Genomic DNA, 20,734 nt, shown 5'->3' with positions numbered 1-20,734 from the left:
GCCTGCCAGGAACTTAAACACTAAAACAAGAATTTCCAAGCACATTCTTTGGGTATGCAAAGAGTTTTGTGAGGAATATCTGCAATAATTCAGTATGTCAAGAGATAACAGATAAGGAATTTTTCTAAATTATGCAACTTTGTGTTTTTGTAGACAAGTTTTTTCTCAAGCCTGGGGAACCCTTAAGGGAAGCTTTTCTTTGTATTCAGTGACAAAAACAATATTTCTCTTTAATATCACATAAATAATAAAGCTTTAACTAAGCAAAATTGAACTATACTGAACAAATCAATTCATCCACAGTATTTTGTCCCATCACCATTAATCATTTAATCAAAGATTACATTGTACAGACTTTAAGCATTTATTCAGATTTCCTACACATCCTACACATAATGTAGATCAACACAACAGAATCAAATTTTAGAACAACAAAATGAAAGCAAAATACACAAACTAATGGATATATAACTTTTTCTCCCCTTCTGCCTGTCACGCACTGCTAATATGGATGTCTACAAAGGCTCAGGTTAGTGACACTTATTCTGTATTTATACTGTACCATATTTAATGAAGTCAATGCATGCAAAGTCAGGTGTGAGGAGATGAATATCTCCTACTAGACTTGCCTTTATATGAGCACAATAGTTTATTTTATCAAACTGTGTGCAGCACAAACTGTAAGAAAAATGACAGAGAGCACTCACTTAAATTCCATCGTCATCCCATCCCTGGAATTATTCTGGCATTTCTTAAGATTCATGGGACGTCATTATATTGTGAACAAAAAGTAAACTTTAGAAGATAAATCTCTCAGGAGGCGGCCATATTTTTTATTTTGCTTTTTAAATCTTTTTTTTACTTTTAATGGAAGAAGGAGGATAGAATTGAGGTGTGTGTGTGTGTATGTATGTGTCCTTTTTTTTCCAAGAAAAATTGTTGTTATGCTCTCGTGTTGCTCCCGCCATGAATTTGTGTTGCATATGCTGGCTGTTGTTTCAGATAACTATTGCCTAGGAGGGAATATATATTTAAAATGGCAGTTGACAATGAACCATAACATAAATATGTCACTGGGTATTCAATGCCAAGCATATATCAGATACTGTAAAACCTAATGTTTCATATTTTAGAACACTGGTGTAGTGGCAGATAATGCTTTGATGTTTGCCTAGAAAATAAATTGTCCTGGTGTCAAGCAGGATTAGTTGAACTTATGAAATTATTTTAAATTAAAAGTTGGAAGCAGACATAAATGTAATCTTGGTATTGTCTCCGAAAGTCTTTGGAACCTTCAGACAATGTAGTTTTCTCTCTCATAAAGATCCTGTATTGTCTACTGCTTCTTACTATGAAATAGTTAAAAGCAAAAGCCATACTTTCTTAAAGTCAACTGTAACAACACAAAATCTGTGTATGACCTTTTTTTAATGGATTATTTTTTAAAACCTATGGTTACTGGTTCAAGAGTCGTGGAGATCACTGATCACTGATCACGATCGGTAATGAGGAATGTAATAACTCAAGCTGTTGTTAAGGATCACATGGTGCTGCTGTGTGGAAACATGTTGACCAATTACTGCCCAGTTGTCAGTACGAAATTCAGATTTTTAATTCTCTGAGTTGGACAACATACTGTCAGAATAAAATGGCCAATGTTGTTTTTGTATTGTCTTTAGAGTTCTGCTTTCAAAGGAAATATCAAAGTGACCTGACTGTGAATCTAGTGCCAGACCAGGACTCCAGCAGCTCAGCTGTGTCATGTGTCAGTGTTTCGGCAGTGTAGGAGGGGTGCCAATACTGTTCCAAAACGTCTCATTAGATTTGAGATGCATATTTGCAGAATCCCACTACAGGCAGACAGAAAAAGAAATGGTAGAGATGGATATACCAGATATATTTTTGGAGTTGCAGTTCAGGAATCATGAGCAGAACATGGTGAGCTGCACAGAGCTCAGGAATTGTGAAAATTCTGTGACAGGTGATAGCGAAATGAACATGAATTTTCTTCTCATCACCACAACACAAAAAGCAGACCTCCATACTCTTGCGATAAAGAAACACTTTACATTTTATACACCATTTAACTAGCCTGAATGGCCTCCTTTAATTTGAAACCTTTGTTATGTTCTTACATTCTTCTAGATGTCTTAGGAAACGATAGTCTAGTAACAGGCCTGTTTTATGACTTCATGTTTCAGGTGTATGAGGCAGTCCCGTGTTATAACCACTGCAGTCAGTATGTCTGGAAAGCTGAGGCTTGGTCAGTATGTACAATTAACACTGTGGACAAGGCTCCAGATTGTGGAGAAGGTGTACAAAGCAGAAAAATCAGGTGAGTATTATTGTTTTTATTGTTACTGTTATTTAAAAACATTATGCTCTTGATTTTTAAAATGAACTGTGTAATCTTGAAATCTCCTCATAACCAATTGTTACAGCAGTCCATCTGTAGGATCTTTCATGGGCAGCTTTCGCTAAGTGTTACATTTTCCTTGGAACATTCTTGGAACATGTTGTAGAACACCTGCAGAGTTGTAGCATGTCAACGACAGCATGACAGTCAATAAATAAGCAAACTATGTAGACAAGTTGCCTTTAAGGTTCAGTTCTATGATGTACAGTATATTGAAGAGAGTTTTTTGTTATTCACAGATGCAATTTACAGTATGTGACGGCAAATAAGAAACAGTTCTTATGTTTTTAGATCATTTGGAAAAACATTATATTTGCTTAACGATATGATTGCATAATGACACATCTCACATTCCTGTGTTGATGAAAAGATGTTATTTACAAAATTGTATTCTTATAAGCAAAAAGATATTAGCCGAGATGCAGTATGTTCCCATTCTATAATGGTACAATAAGTGATGTTGACGTTATACACATCTGTTCAAGAGTAACAACTGGAAATACAAAAGAGTGTTGTTGTTAAGCTGACGATACAAAAAGCAATCATTTTATTGAACCGCTCTGAGCTTCTTGATAGTAGAACAGTTAGTAACTGAGAGCAGAAAGTGTGGTGCCTCAGGCCGGTTATGCTGTTGTTCTGTCTGTCTTACCTCCTTCAGGTGTGTGAAGACAGTGGGTGAAGGCCCAGGAGAGGCTGTGGACGATGTTCTATGTGACCAGGAGGAAATGCCTGTCAGGGCTCAGACCTGCTTTCTGCCATGTCCGGAAGACTGTGTGATGTCTACTTGGGGACAGTGGAGCACATGTCCATCCGTAAGAGCCCAGAGACCTCTCCTCTCTACCGATAGAGTGTACTTATCTGGCTCAGAAAAAGCCCAATGTCAGGAGGTAGAGATGAAATATATAGTACCAGTTATCCTGTGCATCAGTGTTTCTATGCAGACCTGCTACAATGCACACAGAAAAGCCTCAGACAAACTCACCAACAGAGTCAATTAATACATCACTACCTTGCAAGTTGTCATTAGACCTTGTTCATTATATTTTTTTACAGCCATATCAGGTATAGCTGCTACCTTCATGCACATATTTTTAACAATATCACAATTACTTGTATCAGGAATTATGATTAAGTTAAAATAAAAAACAACGTTTTCACTACTGCGTGCAGTGAAAGGAAAAATTGCTTTCAAATGTGCTGCATAGCTTTTAATGTACCACCCGATTAAAACCTTCTCTCACTAATAATTATTACTGTCGGTTGTTTAAGCCATGTATCAGGCCAGTTGTGCATTTAACAGTTTCCCATTAAGGAGTGACAGTGATGGAGATAAACATCATTTTACCATAATGATTTCTGTGAATTTATGGGCCTCAAAATTAATAACAGCTCACCACATGGCACATATAAACCTGTCTTGATTCTCCAGGTAATTTATCTTTTAGCCTTTTAGCACTTCTCAGACAGAATGTTGTATTTTTCACATATTCTGAAATTAGAAATAGCATTGAAAGATGTTAGGAAATTCCTCAGATTAAACATTTCTGAATTTTGCTCAAAAGACACATTTATTTTAAAGAAGAATTGAAAAGACTTCAATATCAAGTTTAAAATGTAATGTTATTTTAAATCTTTTGTGAATATTTAGAAAATAGGTTTAAAAGATTATTTAGAATATTATGCACTTATTATATCTTAAGAGGTTGATATTGAAGGTCAAATGTACATACAGTATATTGAATAGGTTTGTCTTGCTGTATTTTATTGTTAACTCAATAAATAACTATAAAAATAAATATTCATCTTCATAGTAGCTAGATTATTTTTCCCTCTGTCTCAAAAATGTTCTTTAATCATTTAATATTATTAGAACTTAAATATAATTTTACATTTCTCCTAATAATAAGCTACTGTTTCCTTGGGTTCTTCTGTGTTTTCTATTGAGAAGAATCAATAACAGCTACTTTAAAACATTAAACTAAAAGAACGCAGGTGTGTTTAAACTCTTCTGAACAAACACAAAACAAATTTAGTTGACGAAGATGCCATTTATTGCTTACTTCAAATACAAAATTTTGTTAAAATCTTGGAAAATGGTACATTTTTTCCTTCACTAATTATTCACCTGAGAATAATGCTGTCTCTTGACAACATTGTCTGATGCAGCCCTGTGACCAGAAAATGATCAGACGAAAGACCAGGAGAGTGTTGAGACCTCCACAGGCTGGAAGATCCTGCCCTAAGGACACAGAGACAGAGCCCTGCCTTCTCAACACAAACTGCTTCACCTACCAGTACAATGTCTCAGGTACAGTACAGTGCCAGCTCTCTGCAGATTCTCTTCATTGAATTACAAAGGGAAAATCAAATCCTGATCAATTTCAATATGGACATCCATTTTTTTTTTTAATATTCAGCTACAAGAAATCTACAAAACACCATTTTCTCTTTCATTATTGGTCAGAGAAAAAATTATTTTAAAATGCTGCACATTTCAGGGTTGGAAAGTCATTCATATTCCCCTTTACTCTCTCTCCATACTCTCTCTCTCGAAAGAATGGAGCACTTGTCAGCTGAGTGAGAATGCCGTCTGTGGGGAAGGAGTCCAATTCCGCCTGCTGGATTGTGTACGGAGTGATGGGAAGGTGGTGGAATTAAGAAATTGTGAGCAGGTAGTGTCCTTCTCCATTCCCATGCAAACCAGAGAAACCTTGTAAAGGTGTCTTTATCTGATTGCCCATGAGCTCTTACAGAATTAATTCATTTTTTCATGTCATAGCAAGGGCTTCTGTGCTTGATGCCTACTGAATGCTCTAGCAAAAACTGCAAAATGTCCTTCAGACACAGAGTGTGACAGCGCAGGGCTGTAGAGAGGGAGAGAGCGGCACAGCGGTTTGCATAGTGGCCTTTAGGCACCCTGCTACACACAGGGCTCCGAGAAGTGTTTCACCCCTCTGCATGTCCTAGAATGTGCCATTTGAATGGAAGATGAAAGATGAAATTGCTATTTTAAAAAATCGGTAAATATGTAAGGCATGACGTGAATAAGAAAGTAGAGAACGCAAGCTATGCTTTATGTTTAGTTCTGCCAACGTAAAGAGTCATACCAGCAAAGGCAACAATTGCGTAATGTGTGTGTTTTGTGTTAGTGGAGACAAGGGAAACATGAATCTGCAAGGCTCTGAATCAGAAAGGTTTGCTCAATGCCAATGTTTCCTGCTGATCTGTAGCAGTTAATTAAAGGAGCACATTTTCTACTCACTCCCCACATTCCTTAATGAGTGTTTGATATAGAGCACTTAACCATTACCTATTAACTTAACGCTTGCTATTACTCTGGCCCTTATTGAGGTTACAAATACTTCATTTTATGGTTATGTCTAATTAACAAATAATGTAGTGGGTATTGATTTGTATCGTTTATGGATAATGCTGCACATTTTGGCTTAGAAAGCAAAACCAACTAGAAATACTCAGAACATAGATTTGACTATTTTTTTAAATAGAAAATACAAAATGATACAAAATAAAAGTATGAAGTACTTAAATCTTGTTTAGTAACTTAAATAAATATCCTGATATTTGATTTATTAAGTTCGAGCAGGTACAGTAGCTGCATCAGCATGCGTAGGCGCAAAGGAAAAGACAAAAGTTTATTTCATGCTGAAAAGAAGATACAACTTTTCGGCTGTGGAGCCTTCTTGTACATGTATCCTGTTTTATGCCACTTCTAACTTTTTGCATATCTTTGAAGCTGTTCTAATTTTGTTAAAATAGATTTTTATTTAGTTAAACTATGTTATGGTGTGAAAAAAACAGTTGTCATGTGTTCTAGTGCAAAAATAGTAAGACTTATTTAGCATCCCTGCAAAAAATACTTCAGTTGCTTTCTTTCCAATTATCATGTTCTCAGGTGGAGTCCATTTATGACAAGGACTGAGTGATAAAAATCACAATCTGCACACAATCAGTGACCTTGTAACTGTGTTCTCATTGTCTTGTCTCCTGCTCTTTGTAGCTAGGATTGGTGAATAAATGGAGACTGACCACTCACTGCCTGGTGGACTGTCCACTTAACTGCCTTCTGTCAGACTGGTCATCTTGGGCAGAGTGCTCTCACACTTGTGGTGACCAAGGTATTAAAAGATGTCAGTTACAGCACTGTGTGCACTATGTTACAGTATATTCATGGGACTGTGTGCACTAAGTTATATATTGCTTAATTCATACAGTATTCTGTAGCAGGAAGTTGCAATGTTTACAGTTTCTTCTTTCTGGTTATTGTTCACATAATTATTAATGGTACTGTATATCAAGGGTAAATCAAATCTGCCTCTTATTGTGAACATAATTGCAATGATATAAAATCTTCTTTTCCCCAAAGTTACTTTTCCTTCATTATAACAAATAATAAATGACTAAACCACACTCTTTAGAGCTTGTGCTGCTTTTACAGTCCAGAGGTTTTTCTCTAAAGGAAATCTGCATGTTAGTCAACTAATTAAAACATTCATCAGTCTTCATCTGTCTTAATTAAGCCCTGCTATTTTTTTTTTAGCAATACCCATCAAAACTGAAGTTACACCGAGCTGAATCCGTGAAATAATATTTCAAATAATTGAGTCAGCTAATGAAGAGCTAGAATTTAGCATAAAATGCTATTTTTACCATTGGGTTGTTCTAACTTTGGGAACTACTTGAAACACAAGACAGATATGTGAAAGGCTGTTAGATTATTCTAGATTATTTTATTTGCAAGCCGTTGTCATATGCAAGCATGTGATATGTCCTCAAACATCTATCAGTACAAACACATTTTCTGGCAGCTATAGACTGCAGCCTGGAAGTACTTTACAGCTGTAGAATATCCTGTCTGTTTGAGTTTATACTGTTTCAGAGTCTTCCTGCCTGATGGGAATTGCTGTTTCATTTTGCTCTTGTTAGATTTTTCCTCAAATAAATACATGTATGTCCCAGATGATTATAAATTCTTGTTTCTGCTTATTTTCTGGGGTGTATGGTACTGTAGTGATGCTTACAGTAAAGAAGCAAATTTATCAATAAAATAAATTGGATTGATTCATCTCATTATTCAAGAGCTCTGTTCAAACATACATTTCTTAGTCATTTATAAGTAACTCTTTAGTTAATTTAGGCCATTTTGTGTTTTTTAAACTTCCTGTAGGTAAATATTTAATTTGTAAATAGTTATGCTTTTAGAAACAGTATATATGCCAAAAAATGAATGGATTATGACAAGAACACTATTTTCTGTCTGTTAAATAGCACCAGATCTAAATACATTATTTTTAAGGCAAAGGCCAGGCAAGACCAGATGAGAAAACAAAGGTATCACAACTTATTTTACAGTATATAAAATCATGAAGGGGTTGTGCCCAGAAATGTGAAAACATCTTGACGGTGTATCTGTTGCATGGTGTTGCTGTTTGCAGGCCTGATGGCGCGGACTCGCAGTGTAATACAGCAGGCTCACGACGAGGGGAGGCCCTGTCCTGCTCAGCTAACTCAGGTCAAACCCTGTCCCATTAGGCCGTGCTTCTCCTGGCTGAAGGGAGAATGGTCCAAGTGCCGAGTGGAGGTACAGTCTGCCTTCAGCACACAACCAGTCTTGTCACTGGTAGTGCCTTACAGGAGTACAACTTATTGTTATTGTTATGAGAAGACAAGACAATCTCAAATTGATATTCAGCTTATAAATCCAATAAATGTAAAAATATTTTATTAAGCATTATTAAGTGTGTGTTGTACAGTAATTCTAGAGAAAATAACCAGCCATGCATACTTCTGTGGTGCCAGCTGTGCAGTGACCCTTGTGAGAAGGTTGTCAATCAAAGCCGTTGACCTGCTGCTAAGCTGCAAGGTGCTGTTCAGTATGTGCTGCAGGGATAACACTTCCGAAGTGGTTTTACTGATGCCCAAAGCAATATGTTGTGCTTTGTCAGTGAATACCGCTCTGATTTTGCCTGCAAGATAGCACTCTGAGATGAAATCCTGTAATTCTATAGCGTATTGTTCTGCTGACTGTCTAATCTGTATCAAAAGCTGCAGATGAGATTTCCATTCAAAAGCCTGACTTTTAACCTTACCCGGTAATATCTGGAGATAATTTACAAAATGAAAGATTAATTTTGATTAACTTCTTAAGCAGAACAGCCCTAGTTAATGGTAATGGGGTATCTATCATCTTGGAGATCCATCTTGGGAGAGAGTAGAGACTAGAATTACTAGTTCAGAGCTGTTACTGTACACTGCCATCATATACAGCAGTATACCTTTTCAAGTGTGATATTGCTTAAAATTAATGTAGACTAAAACTTGATTTTACATCTCTGTTAGAGAAAGTAAATACAAATCTAGTCAGTCCCTTATGGGTTTTTCCATGTCACTTTTTGACTGCTTCAGCAATGAAAAGCAATGTTTTTGACAGCCTTCCTCTCCAGCAATGAGCAGTGTTCTAGAGAGTGAGGAGCTGTACAGAAGTTCAGACAAGTTCATGAGTGGTGACAGAAGTCTACTGCACTCTAGTTGCTACCCTTAATAAGTAAGATATTTTAGATACCTGAGAATTTCATAGAAACTCGCTCTCAAAATATTAAATCTATTAACAAACTATAGCATGTAATGCAAATTTCAGTTAATTGAGTTAAGATGACTTCAAGAAGAGAGGAAAAATGTCAAGCAGTCTGCATGAATTATGCTTTATAAAAGAAAAAGGAAGACTTTAATTAAATTTCTAAAATAAATGCACATAAGCATTCGCTATCTGTCGCAGGAGCTCAGTGTCTTTGAAACGTGATACAACTGTTAATGAAACATCATTTTGGATTTTGTGTGATCATTAAAAAAAAGAAATGACAGTGCTCAGATTTTCATCTAATTTCAGACCTTTTCTGTGTGAACTGGATTTTAATTAAATGATTCTGGGTCTTTTGTTTCTCCCTGGTGTTTTTTTTCCATTGTCTTAGTTACTCATTTCAGAATATGAAATATTTGTTTAAAACTATGACACTATGCTTGACCATAAACTACAGTACATGGATTGTTTGATAAATATACAATAGTTGCTGTAGCAATAATATAAAGTCATGAAGATCAGATTAAATCTGATCATTTCATTATTACCATTTTTTCCAATCACATTTGCAATTGTGTAAATCTACAGTTCTTAATTCAACTTGAAAAATATCCAAACTTGATTTCTTTCAAAATATTCTGCGCAATATAATATTTTGCATAGGAAATGTTTCTGAATAATGTACTACTGATCTAAAAGTATTTTATGCATGATGAACTCCAATCTTTACTTCTTCTACACTTCAATTAATGCTACACCTGGCTTTCAAAAATGTACCTAAAATGAAGCGTTTGCATTGTATAAATAAATAATCACTCAACGTGTAAATGTCTGTGTGTTTCTCAGAGTGTAATGCAATACTGTTCTCCTTCCCCATTCACTTCAATAGTCTTCACTGTGTCTGTGCTCTGTGAATAGGGTGCAGACTGCGGCGAAGGAGTTCGTGGAAGGAACCTGACCTGTGTGGTTCATAGAGGCTCCCTGTCTGACTTGTCTTCTGCTGAACATGTGGAAGAGGAGAAGTGTGAGGGCAGGCCTGTGACGGTGAGCGGACAGGGACTTCAAGTGCCTTGCTCTGTCCCCTGTCCAGGTAGGTCTTTATTCAGTTTGTAAACTGATAGAATTAACCAAAGGAATCCAGTGGTAACTGTTTCAATTGCCATTGACATTCTTTTCAAATTTCAGTTTCATCCCACATTCCTGGCTTTTTCCTCATCTGTTCTATTTGCTCAACTTGAGAATATCCAGACTTGATACTGTGTCATGACTGGTTGTGGTTTGCCTGAGGTCAGGCTTGCTATCAACAGAAAATAGAATGTGTTCTTTTGAAGGAATGAATAATATAAACATTTCAGAGCAGCCTACACATAATCTCACATAAAATGCCAATTGTACCATTTATTAAGCAGATCCTTTCATCCCTCAGTTTCTTTGAGGGCTCTATGTTCTGGTTTATTAGACAGATAGCACATTTAAACAGCAAGGTTTCACACAAACCAGGACTTTTCTTTCTACATAACATACCATATGTCAGAATTTAGTCACTCCTGTCACTGACAGGAGAACATTCAAAGCTCTTCTTGTTCACTGGCACTGAGCAATAGATTGATGCTTTTTTATTCTTTGAAATCAAACCCATAACTAAAGTTGGCTGTAGCTGACAGATATAGTCAGATATAGAGATATACTGTAGATGGGTTTTGGTTGTCTTGGAAATCTGATCTGTGATTAAAGCATTCTGACTTTTTACCTACCTATACCTTCATTAGTTAGAAAAGACACCTACTGCAGCAGTGGGAAATATCTTGTAGAAACAGATCTCTTTTTTTACGATTCCTTTTCAATGTGAAGTCGCATCCATTTTGGGGTATCCACGTTTTCAGTTAATCTGTCACTTTTGGATAAGTCCTCATTTAAATTAAATATCTCACTGCTTTGCATCATCAGAACCTGTAACTTGTGTTTGGCATCACCTACACTCATTAGTCCTTACACCATCATAATCTCATTCATAAAACAATTTAGATATACTGTATATACACTTCAGGCAACAGTAAATGTATTTTCCCTGGCAGTTTTCTATCCAGACTAGAAACAAAAGCCTAGATGAAGAAGACAGTTACTAAGCCATTACAATGCACAGAACTTGCATTAATGCCCAATATGGGCTAAGAGTTTTGGTGCTGAAGTAAATGGAAATAGGGGGTAAAGGACAGCATGAACATTAGCTAATGAACTGGAAGGAACAGTTACACTTGCTGAAGAAGATTCCTGCAGAACAGGTGTCTGCTATTGATGGACCCAAGGTGTTTTGGACATCTTCAGAGATGTGTACTATTTTGTACTGTACAAAATAAAATTTCTTGAGCTGCAATGCCTGCTATTCATTACTGCACCCCCCTAAAAATGAATAGTCTTGATCAGAGCTCTTTATCTTGTCTTTGAAGGTGATTGCCACTTGACAGAGTGGTCGCTGTGGAGCTCCTGCCAGCTGACCTGCCTGGATGGGAGGAGTTTTGAGACGACTGGCCGCCAGGCTCGCTCAAGAGCCGTGATCATTCAGGCTGTGGAGAACCAGGACAGTTGCCCACACCAGGTCTTTGAAACAAGACCTTGTAAAGGTTTGTGCCTAATAACAAAACACTGAGTGTGCAACTTTCGGTTTTTTTTGGGGTGGAGGGGGGGACTGTTGTCTGCTTTAACACCTCTTGAATGATCCTTTGGTTTAAAAAAGGATTGTATTCCTACAAAGTGCAAACACATTTCATGCAATGCAGACCCTAGGTTATCATAATCATTGAAAATATGCTACATTTATGAGTTTTATTACTACTAAAAAATCTACTTACCACTCTGTAGTGTGTTAGATATGCTAATGTATAGATTTAACTGTGCTTTTAAAGGTAGTTCAGTGTGTATTTCATGTATCACATAAATTGGAAAATCCACATTGTCCTATCCTGCGAAGAACATCCCATTGATGAATGTCTTCAGACAAGACAGCTTCCACGCTTACTGTTCAAGCAAGCCCGTTGTCATGCCTGAATTGTAATGACCTCAGAGTGTGTTTTATTGGAGGAGGAAAATGCCACAGCTATGAGTGGAGGACCAGTCCCTGGAGAGACAACGTTCGCTCAGTCTGGTGTCAACGCTCGGATGGTGTTAACGTGACAGGTGCGTCTTGCTTACTCTGTAGGGCGGATGTTTAAAACAAAACTGGTCGGATGTTTACCTTTACATTTATAGTAAGTCTTTATTTCTCCCCATAGAAAAGACTAATGTACAGGAAGTAATATCCATTTAAAGATAACTTTATCTATCAAAACACCAATTTTTCTGACTAATCTAGACAATAAGTGGCTGCTGCAGGGGAAAGCAGAATGGCTGAAATATAATAAAGGCTATGAGGAAGTAGATATGCTTCACGTAACAGTTAAAAGTGATGCTATCTTTTAAAAAATTGTCTCTCCTAAACATAAGCATAGCAAGTGTAATCTCTCATTGCCTACAAGGCTTGAACTCAGGGCATTTTTTTGGGATGTTTTGACATGTAATTTTCCATTTGAAAATTACAGTGTTCAGGGATTGATCAGAAGTTCAGATAAGCTTCATGAGCTATTATTCTGTATGACACTACATGAATTTAGTTATCAATAAGGCACAGTAGTATCACCCGTATTTCCTACCTAGGAGGGTGTTTCCTTCAGACCCGTCCAGCGACTATCAGGCACTGCCACCCTCCCTGCACCAAGCCCTTCTCCCACTGCACTCAGGTAAATACTGCCTTCTGCCCGAATGGAACAGAAATTAAATTTCCTTGCCTTGAAAATATAGTCCACTAAAACTGTGCGGAGTATTGTCATTTGAATATTAATTGAAATATGTGGCCTTATGCCATGCATGAGTACCTTTACTGTGGTGATCTCATCAGGCTGCTGTCTTTTGCCTGTGTTGCATGCAATTTCCCACTTCATCTTGCATTCCTCTCTTTGAAAGGCTTTTGTCAAATGAGAATAAAAGCCAGTTCAGTGAGATTAATGTTTTTTCTCCTAAACATATTGCACGTTAACCTACTGTAAATGCAGTCAGTTCTCTGTTAAAAAAATACATACACAATATTTGAGACCGTAAGCTTGTGATTGTGTGCATTCATTTTTGTGTGTGTGTGTTAGATGCCTGTCTCTGCTCTCATTGATCTTCATTACTTGGGCTGTGTGGATTTTAAACTACCAGCAGACATCTGTTTACTGCAGACCACCAAGCACATAAAGAAATTATCACATACATTCTACTGCCTAATTCATACCCATTTTACACCAAATTAAACAGTACTGTAAAAACTGCAAATAAATTAAACTTAAATTCATATATTGGCGATCAAAGAGATTTAGCAGATGCCATAGTATTCAAATTATAAAAAAATGTGCCAGTGCAATTTTAATCAATTTCAAATAGAAAATGAATTTTGTTGTTCTACAGATTGAATAAATCTGCACTGAATGCATGTTATTTCAAAGAGAGACAACAGAAATGAAATGCACTTTATGACAAGTATTTTTGTTTGCAAATGTCCTTGACTGGTGAAAGATACAGTATTTCATATAACAGTGTGTTTACTGCCACTCAGAGTAAAGTCTGCGTTACTACAGTACAAGGAAACAAAACAGCAAATTGATTCCATCTTACTTCACGTGTTGCTGGATTTTTCTTTCTTGCTTTGACAAACTTTATTACCAAGCTGGGTGTCATGCAGAAGATCAGTTTGGGAAGATTTGTGTCTCAATGTCCTGACTGGAACAGGCAGCATCTACAGTCTTATTATGGCGCAGTGAATTCTGGAGTTTTCACCGTAAAGCAGTTTTTCCTTTTCCTTTCAGAGTGGTGTCTGTGGGTGTGAGAAGGGCTACACAGAAGTCATGACAGCATATGGCTTCCTTGATTATTGCACCAAAACTCCAGGAGCAGATAACAAAAAAGCAGATGTCAAAACAAGTGCTGGGAAGTTCAAACCTGGGACTTCAAACATTCAGGACTTCTTCAAGGAATGGTCTATTCAGCCTTTTGGACCAGGTACATTTGAATGTAATATGTTAATAATAATTGCTAACACTTATATAGCACTCCACTCAAAGTGCTTTACAGGTAATGGGGACTCCCTTCCACCACCACCAATGGGCAGCATCATCCTGGATGATGTGACGGCAGCCATAGTGCACCAACACACTCCCCACACACCAGCTCTCAGTGAGGAGGAGAACAGAGTGATGGAGCCAATTCAGAGATGGGGATTATTAGGGACCATGATTGGTAAAGGCCAATGGGAAATTTGGCCAGGACAATACCCCTACTCTTTTCAAGAAATGCCCTGGGATTTCTGACCCTCGGTTTTATGTCTCATCCAAAGGACGACGCCTTTTTACAGTTTAGTGTCCCCGTCACTATACTGGGGCATTAGGACCCACACAGACCACAGGGTGAGCACCCCCTACTAGCCCCACTAACACCTCTTCTAGCAGCAACCTTAGCTTTCCCAGGAAGTCTCCCATCCAGGTACTGGCCAGGCTCACACCTGCTGAGCTTCAGTGGGTTGCCAGTTTTGAGTTGTAGAATGATATGGCTGCTGGCCATATGTTATATATATATACTGTATGTATGTTATATTTAATCTCTACCAACCTAGTTACTATGTAATGAAATGCTCTTATAAACTTAGGCAAGATCTTGTTGATGTACAGTATAAACCCCATAAAATGTAAATTAATGATTTGCATTGTTTGTAGGACTGTTTAATCATTCTCACTATGATGTTTTTAAAATGGTGAGCTCTGAGCAAGATACAGTAAGTTGTCTGTTGGTGTCTGTTGCTTTAGTGCACCACCTGAGACTATGAGAACAGAGGAAAAAGTTGATCATATTCTGCATATGATCTGCATCTATAGTTTATTCAGGTTTCGTTAACTGTGTCAACATTGTATCAAATTGTGTGGACAGAGAGAAAATACACAATAATTTTAGATTAACTTTGTTTTTCTTGCAAAACAGAACCAAATGAAGAGAATTAATATTAGTACACAACCTTCATTGTTCATTGTTCTTTTATTTTTGTGGTAGTATTGCAAGAGAACAAAGAAAACAAAGGGTTCATGGTGTTTATACATCACTGTATCCCACTGTTGACAGTTATCTAGCATGAAGCCTTACAGCAATGCACCAGCACTGTGAGAAATCAATTCCCAGCAGCATCCTTTTCAGCTTTTGTAATGAAGCTAAGACAGATGTATGGTAATGTCATACCTGGGGACAGCGGAAAGTTATTTTTATTCCTTTGGTTTTCGAAGACCTTCCATATGAACACATCTATTGCACTGTATTAAGCATACTTTCACCCCAGTATTCCAAGCACATTTAAAATAATAGATAATAACAAATAATTAATAACAATAAGACTCAAACCCATTAACCACTCATAAGGGGCTGGGCTTTCGGCTGTTCATTTTTAACTTTCTTTCAAGATGTTTTTTTCATGAACTGTTATGTAATGTTTTTTTTTCTTGCCCATGTGCTGTATATACAGTATATGCAGTAATGTGCTAATGCTTTCCTCCTGTTTTGTGAATTCACTATTTACACACAGCCACAAATAAAACATAAGGCACAAGTGAGCTGCATTTCCTGAGAATCCTGACTTCTGTCTCAGAGTCCACAGATTGGGTAATGCAGATACAGCAGCTACTGTGTAATACACCTTGCTCCAGGCATCACTGTGTTCTCCAGGGTTATGGATTTACCAAGATGGATGATCTATCCATGGTCATCCTGGGGTTTACAACCTCGAGAAAATACAGTCACTTTAAAACGCAGCTCATTCCCAGTGCAAACAACAGGGCCTAGAGTGATCATTATTAGCAGGTTCTCAGTGGTGTTTTAAACAGCAGCTGCAACTTATAAAGAAGAGAGGAAATAGACCTGTCATACTGCACTAAGGCCTGATGTGTTTTTTCTGCTGCACAGATGGACGAATAAAGATCTGGGTCTATGGAGTGACGGCAGTTGGATTTGTGCTTATTATGTTCATTATTGCCATGTCTTTTCTGGTGTGGTGAGTATTTTCCCTGTGAGACATACTCTCAGTGGCCAGTGTGTTATGATGAAGACTGATGATGTAAAGTGTGGCATTTGTGTAGCTCTTCATTTCACAGATTGGTACTGGAAATTTTATTAAATTCACAAATTGTATTTTTTATTGGTTTTAAAAAATGAAATTACACTGTATAGTGCAATTGCTTCTCTGGTTCAGAACACTTCAAAGGTATTGGGACAGCTTTCTTGTTACATTTGCTTTACAGTCAAGCAAGCAATTTGTATTTGTGATCATGAGATTATTAGATAAGTATCAGATGATGTTTGTTTTCTTTTTGTGTAATGCCATTTACACATTTAATTTTCTTTGAGACAATACTGCCTGAGGTACTGAGCTTACCAAACTCTGTGCAATCACCTGAGGTAGTTTGCCAATTCTTTGTGTGTTCCAACTTCAGTATTTTTCTTGAGCATGTGGAATGGGTTATCAGTTGTATTTAAATCTGTAGATTGACTTGGCCAGTATAAGATTTTCCTGATAAGCTTTGGTTGCATTTACTCTACCATACATTTCGTGTCATTTTCATGTTTGCATGGTGAAGCCTGCCTAATAAATATGGAAACATTTTCTTCTACGTAAGCAGACAAAATGTTTCTGCAAAATTCAGAATTCGTACTGCTGCTGCCACCATTGGTTACTTCATCAATAAATGAATGAACGAGCCAGTCCCAGAGAACTCATAAAATATTTTAAGATAATTTCAGTATAATGGATCACTTAATGAATGAATAACTAAATGAGTTAAGAGTCAATGGAAACTTAATGTTCAAAGATATCATATATACATGACATGTATAATGACCTACTATCTTATTTTTACAGCAAAAAGCCTAAACAGAACACAAGTGCAACCCCACAGCAGAAGCCTCTGACCCTAGCCTATGATGGAGACCTGGATATGTAATTGATTGGTTCCACACAGAAGCCTGAACATCACGACCTCAAGAACAGTTCTAACTAGTTGAGTAAATGCACAAAATCCCAAGAAAACAAGCAGACATTTTAAAAAAATTATGCAACATTTTTCAATGTACAAAGGATTTTTACTAAAATTGAAGGGATACTCTTTCTTTGCAGTTGAGCTGTGTCCATTAAAAGACATTATTATATTTTCAACCAGTGTACAAAACAGTTGTTTTTTAAAGTTTCATTTTATGGTAAGTAAAACTTTGTATACCAAATCATGAGGACAAGTTTTTGAATCAGCAACCACAGACATTATACTGGCATTCACAGGTGTTAACAGGACTTGTCAGTCCTTGTTCCTATACAGGCGGAGTCGTCTAACATTTGCCTTAGATGAATTTAGAAGAGGGAAAATAAGGCTGTCAAAGGCACTGTGTCACTGTGGCATTAATGTGTATAACAAGAAACAAACAAAAATATACACAAGCTAGGAAAGTTTAAACAACAAGCCGAGCTGAAGTGTGTCATTATGCACTATATTAGTGCTTGTTCATTTTTTCTTTTCAGATCAAACTACCGGTTTTCTAGTGTTTACATTGTAATGCAAGGAAATTTGCTGTGAAACTGTGTTTTCAATGATAACTTTTTAGGTTGTGTCTGTACTTCTGGTTCCTAATCCCAAAATGCCAAAACCAGGCCTGCTGGTGTCTTCTCATGAAATGTGTTACTAATGTGCTAAATACTGTACAGGTGAAAGGAAGGACAGTGGGCAATCCCATCTATCACAAATAAGAATGATCCTAGGATGTTTTGTAGCCTAAGTCTCCTCTTACAGTAGATCCAGGAGCAGAACAGGAAGTAAAGATAGCTTGCCGTTTGTCAGATCTAAGTACAACTACTTTCTTCTGAAGTAAAATCCACAATATACCAGCTTCTGTGTGTAAATCTCTGAAGCACAAATATATCCATATCTCTCATTATCATCCCTTTTCTTATATGTAATGAGTCAACTACCTAAAATGCATTACTGTGATAGAAAAGGTTCATTTTGCCATTAAAGAGTACTTTTGATTTCGAAATCCTAAGCTGATTTTTAGGCAAAGTCCCAACTAGAATTAACTGATATTTTAGATTTTATTTTTTTCTTTTTCAGTTTTGCCTTAAATTTAACTGAATTGAGATATGTTTTGAGGACCAATAAAGGCAGTGAGTTTTTACAATAAGCCACAACACACAAAAAATCTGCACACACATAATTCAGTCCTGAGTGCAAATGTATAATAATGTATCTAGTATCTAGGCCACTGTAAATGAAAAGCAGATGCTGCATTTGCAGATAAGCTGTTTTTGGTAAACAAAAACTAGCAATAGACCTAGGATTGTAAAACATACTGTATTCAACATACTGTATGTTAGATTCCCTTCATAGAATGTTTCAGCCACTTTTGTGTCTGAAGTAGAGATGGATTGTTAATTTTACATGATAAATGTCAGTTTCATCTTTACAGTATTGAATTCAATTATAATTATGCATAGGAGAGAGACAAAATGAGAAAATCTTAAAAAATGTTTGATACCACAAGTAACTGCTGCCTATCAAAATACCTTTGCTTTAAAATAATCTGTTTTAAAGATCTTGCTCTCCAAAGTGACAAATACAAATTCTGAATCCTGAATCCTGAATACAGATGAGATATCAGTGCAATTCCTTTTTTCCCAACCTGAATATGAGGAGATCATCGTCGTTGAAAGATTTTCATCAGTTTGTGTAACAGGGCCTGTAACTTCAATCTTCCAGGCTGAAGTTTTCTGCTTTCTAGAGAAGGCTATTACCTGGAATATTTTCTGTCTAGTGGAGTAGAAAATTGTTCCTGAAACCACAGTGTCCGCCATGAGGTAATTTACTGTTCAGTCAGCTCCTATTTTCTGTAAGAATCTTTGCTTGCACAAACCTGTAGATTTACCAAACAGACTATTTGCATGTTCTTCAAAAATGCACAAGAAGACATTCAAGGCTTTGCAAGTGGTTACTTGATTCCCAAAATACAGAATGTTATTGATTTCCGACCATGGCACCTACTAAATGTGTACACATGCATAATACTGCTGAGTTTACTGACTCCTTTGGTTTAGCAACAGAGCATGTACTATTGTAGTGTGGGAGATATATTTTTGCAATCAATAAACATACATCATATACAGTAACATAACATTTAAATACATATGAACTGCTGTCCTTTAGGCTTTACGATATTTACCAACACAAAAGTCAGTCCATCTACAATTGAACCTTATGCTTCTGTGGTTATAATCAGTGAAAAGAGTTTGTACATTTGATTAACTTACAGCTTTTACATTATATAATTCTACAGATGCTGTTATACTATATGAAGTCACCTACCAAAGTTACTGAAAACCTGCCAGCCACAGATAAAATATACAAAATATACAAAACATCATTCTCCATTTCAAAAGAAAACACTTATTCAGTAAAGTGATTTTTCTGAGAAGCTGGTATTATGGGGATCATTTCCACTCAAACCTTTGCTCTTGAGAAAGTCCAGAGTACATACAGATGTGGGCTAATGGGCTGGATGGTACTGAGAAGAGTTCGGAGACCAGGGAGGAGTAGAGTCATATTTTCTTGAGAAAGTTGAGAATGATTTGTATATATTAATAGCTTTTGTTGACTATTCCTCTTTTAGCTATGTTTTGACATCCAGTTTATACCAATCCATTTCCAATATATAGGCTAATTTTGATTGGTCTGTTGAAATATGAAAAACTAAAAAAATCAATGAATGTTTCAGAAGTCCCCATGTTATAAGGATTGTTACAGTAATATTTTTTTCTTTTTTTCTATGACAGTCAATTTGCTTTTTCAAGTCATTTTGTGATACATACTGTATCACATGCATAAGTACATCTTTAAATTAGAATGCATTTACAGTATATTCATCATTTATAGGTTTATTATTGTTATTCTCTGTTAAGCTACAATAAACAATTTTGCTTTACTAGTAACCCAAGGTAATCAGTTATCAGTTCCCTGTGTGTAATAATTCTAAAGATCATCATTAATTCCAACTATATCCAAATGTGGCCTTGCAGTTGTACTGTATGTTTTCTTTAGAACATTTTCTTCTGTTTTTAAACATTTGTTTTACTGAATGTTTCAGTGTATACACTCTTAGGGAAATTGTGAAAGCAATTCTGAAGCTTTTGAACTTCATTGTAATTTTGTCCTCACAACCTGAGTTCATTAGGTTTACAGTGCATCTTCCAAAAAGGTTTGTTAAGTCTCTCTGGACACTGAGTAGCCTGGAAATTTTATGGGTGATTTCTTTTGTTACTGTAAAATTTATGTTACAACTGTGTGTACTTAAATGAATGCATTATAGAAAAAAAATGCAAATAAATTGTGATACTCTGTGAAATAAAAGCGATCTGATCCCCTTTCTTGTTTGGCAGCTGGGAGAATTTCTCCCTGTTTTAATGGAATATACAGTAAAGTTGCAAACCATGTTACTGGGGAATGACAACTGACATACACTATCATTTTTGCCTGTGCATTTTTTCCATCTATCTCTCTAATGTGTTCAGAGTACAGTCAGTTAACTGCTCATTTCCTACTCATATTGTGCTAAGAAGCTGCATTTTGGGTTCCATACCCATG

General features: G+C 36.5%; 1 protein-coding gene across 1 annotated transcript in view; it reads left to right on the top strand.

Annotated features, from left to right (window-relative positions):
- The window catches only part of thsd7ba (thrombospondin, type I, domain containing 7Ba), a 162,011-nt gene extending 144,955 nt beyond the window's left edge, over positions 1-17,056 (top strand). Inside the window, exons 16-28 of the mRNA XM_088930773.1 lie at positions 2,202-2,335; positions 3,075-3,228; positions 4,583-4,724; positions 4,973-5,088; positions 6,435-6,552; positions 7,870-8,015; positions 9,930-10,101; positions 11,459-11,632; positions 12,090-12,185; positions 12,702-12,784; positions 13,889-14,081; positions 16,023-16,110; positions 16,975-17,056. Coding sequence (XP_088786899.1) covers positions 2,202-2,335; positions 3,075-3,228; positions 4,583-4,724; positions 4,973-5,088; positions 6,435-6,552; positions 7,870-8,015; positions 9,930-10,101; positions 11,459-11,632; positions 12,090-12,185; positions 12,702-12,784; positions 13,889-14,081; positions 16,023-16,110; positions 16,975-17,056 — 1,698 coding nt within the window. The remainder of the gene's footprint in view (positions 1-2,201; positions 2,336-3,074; positions 3,229-4,582; positions 4,725-4,972; positions 5,089-6,434; positions 6,553-7,869; positions 8,016-9,929; positions 10,102-11,458; positions 11,633-12,089; positions 12,186-12,701; positions 12,785-13,888; positions 14,082-16,022; positions 16,111-16,974) is intronic.
- Positions 17,057-20,734: the final 3,678 nt, after the last annotated feature.

Source organism: Atractosteus spatula, chromosome 13 (genome assembly GCF_055471065.1).
Source record: "Atractosteus spatula isolate fAtrSpa1 chromosome 13, fAtrSpa1.hap1, whole genome shotgun sequence".
Lineage (NCBI taxonomy): Eukaryota > Metazoa > Chordata > Actinopteri > Semionotiformes > Lepisosteidae > Atractosteus > Atractosteus spatula.
The sequence above is the reverse complement of the archived record's forward strand: the minus strand, read 5'-3'. Positions and strand labels throughout refer to the sequence as shown.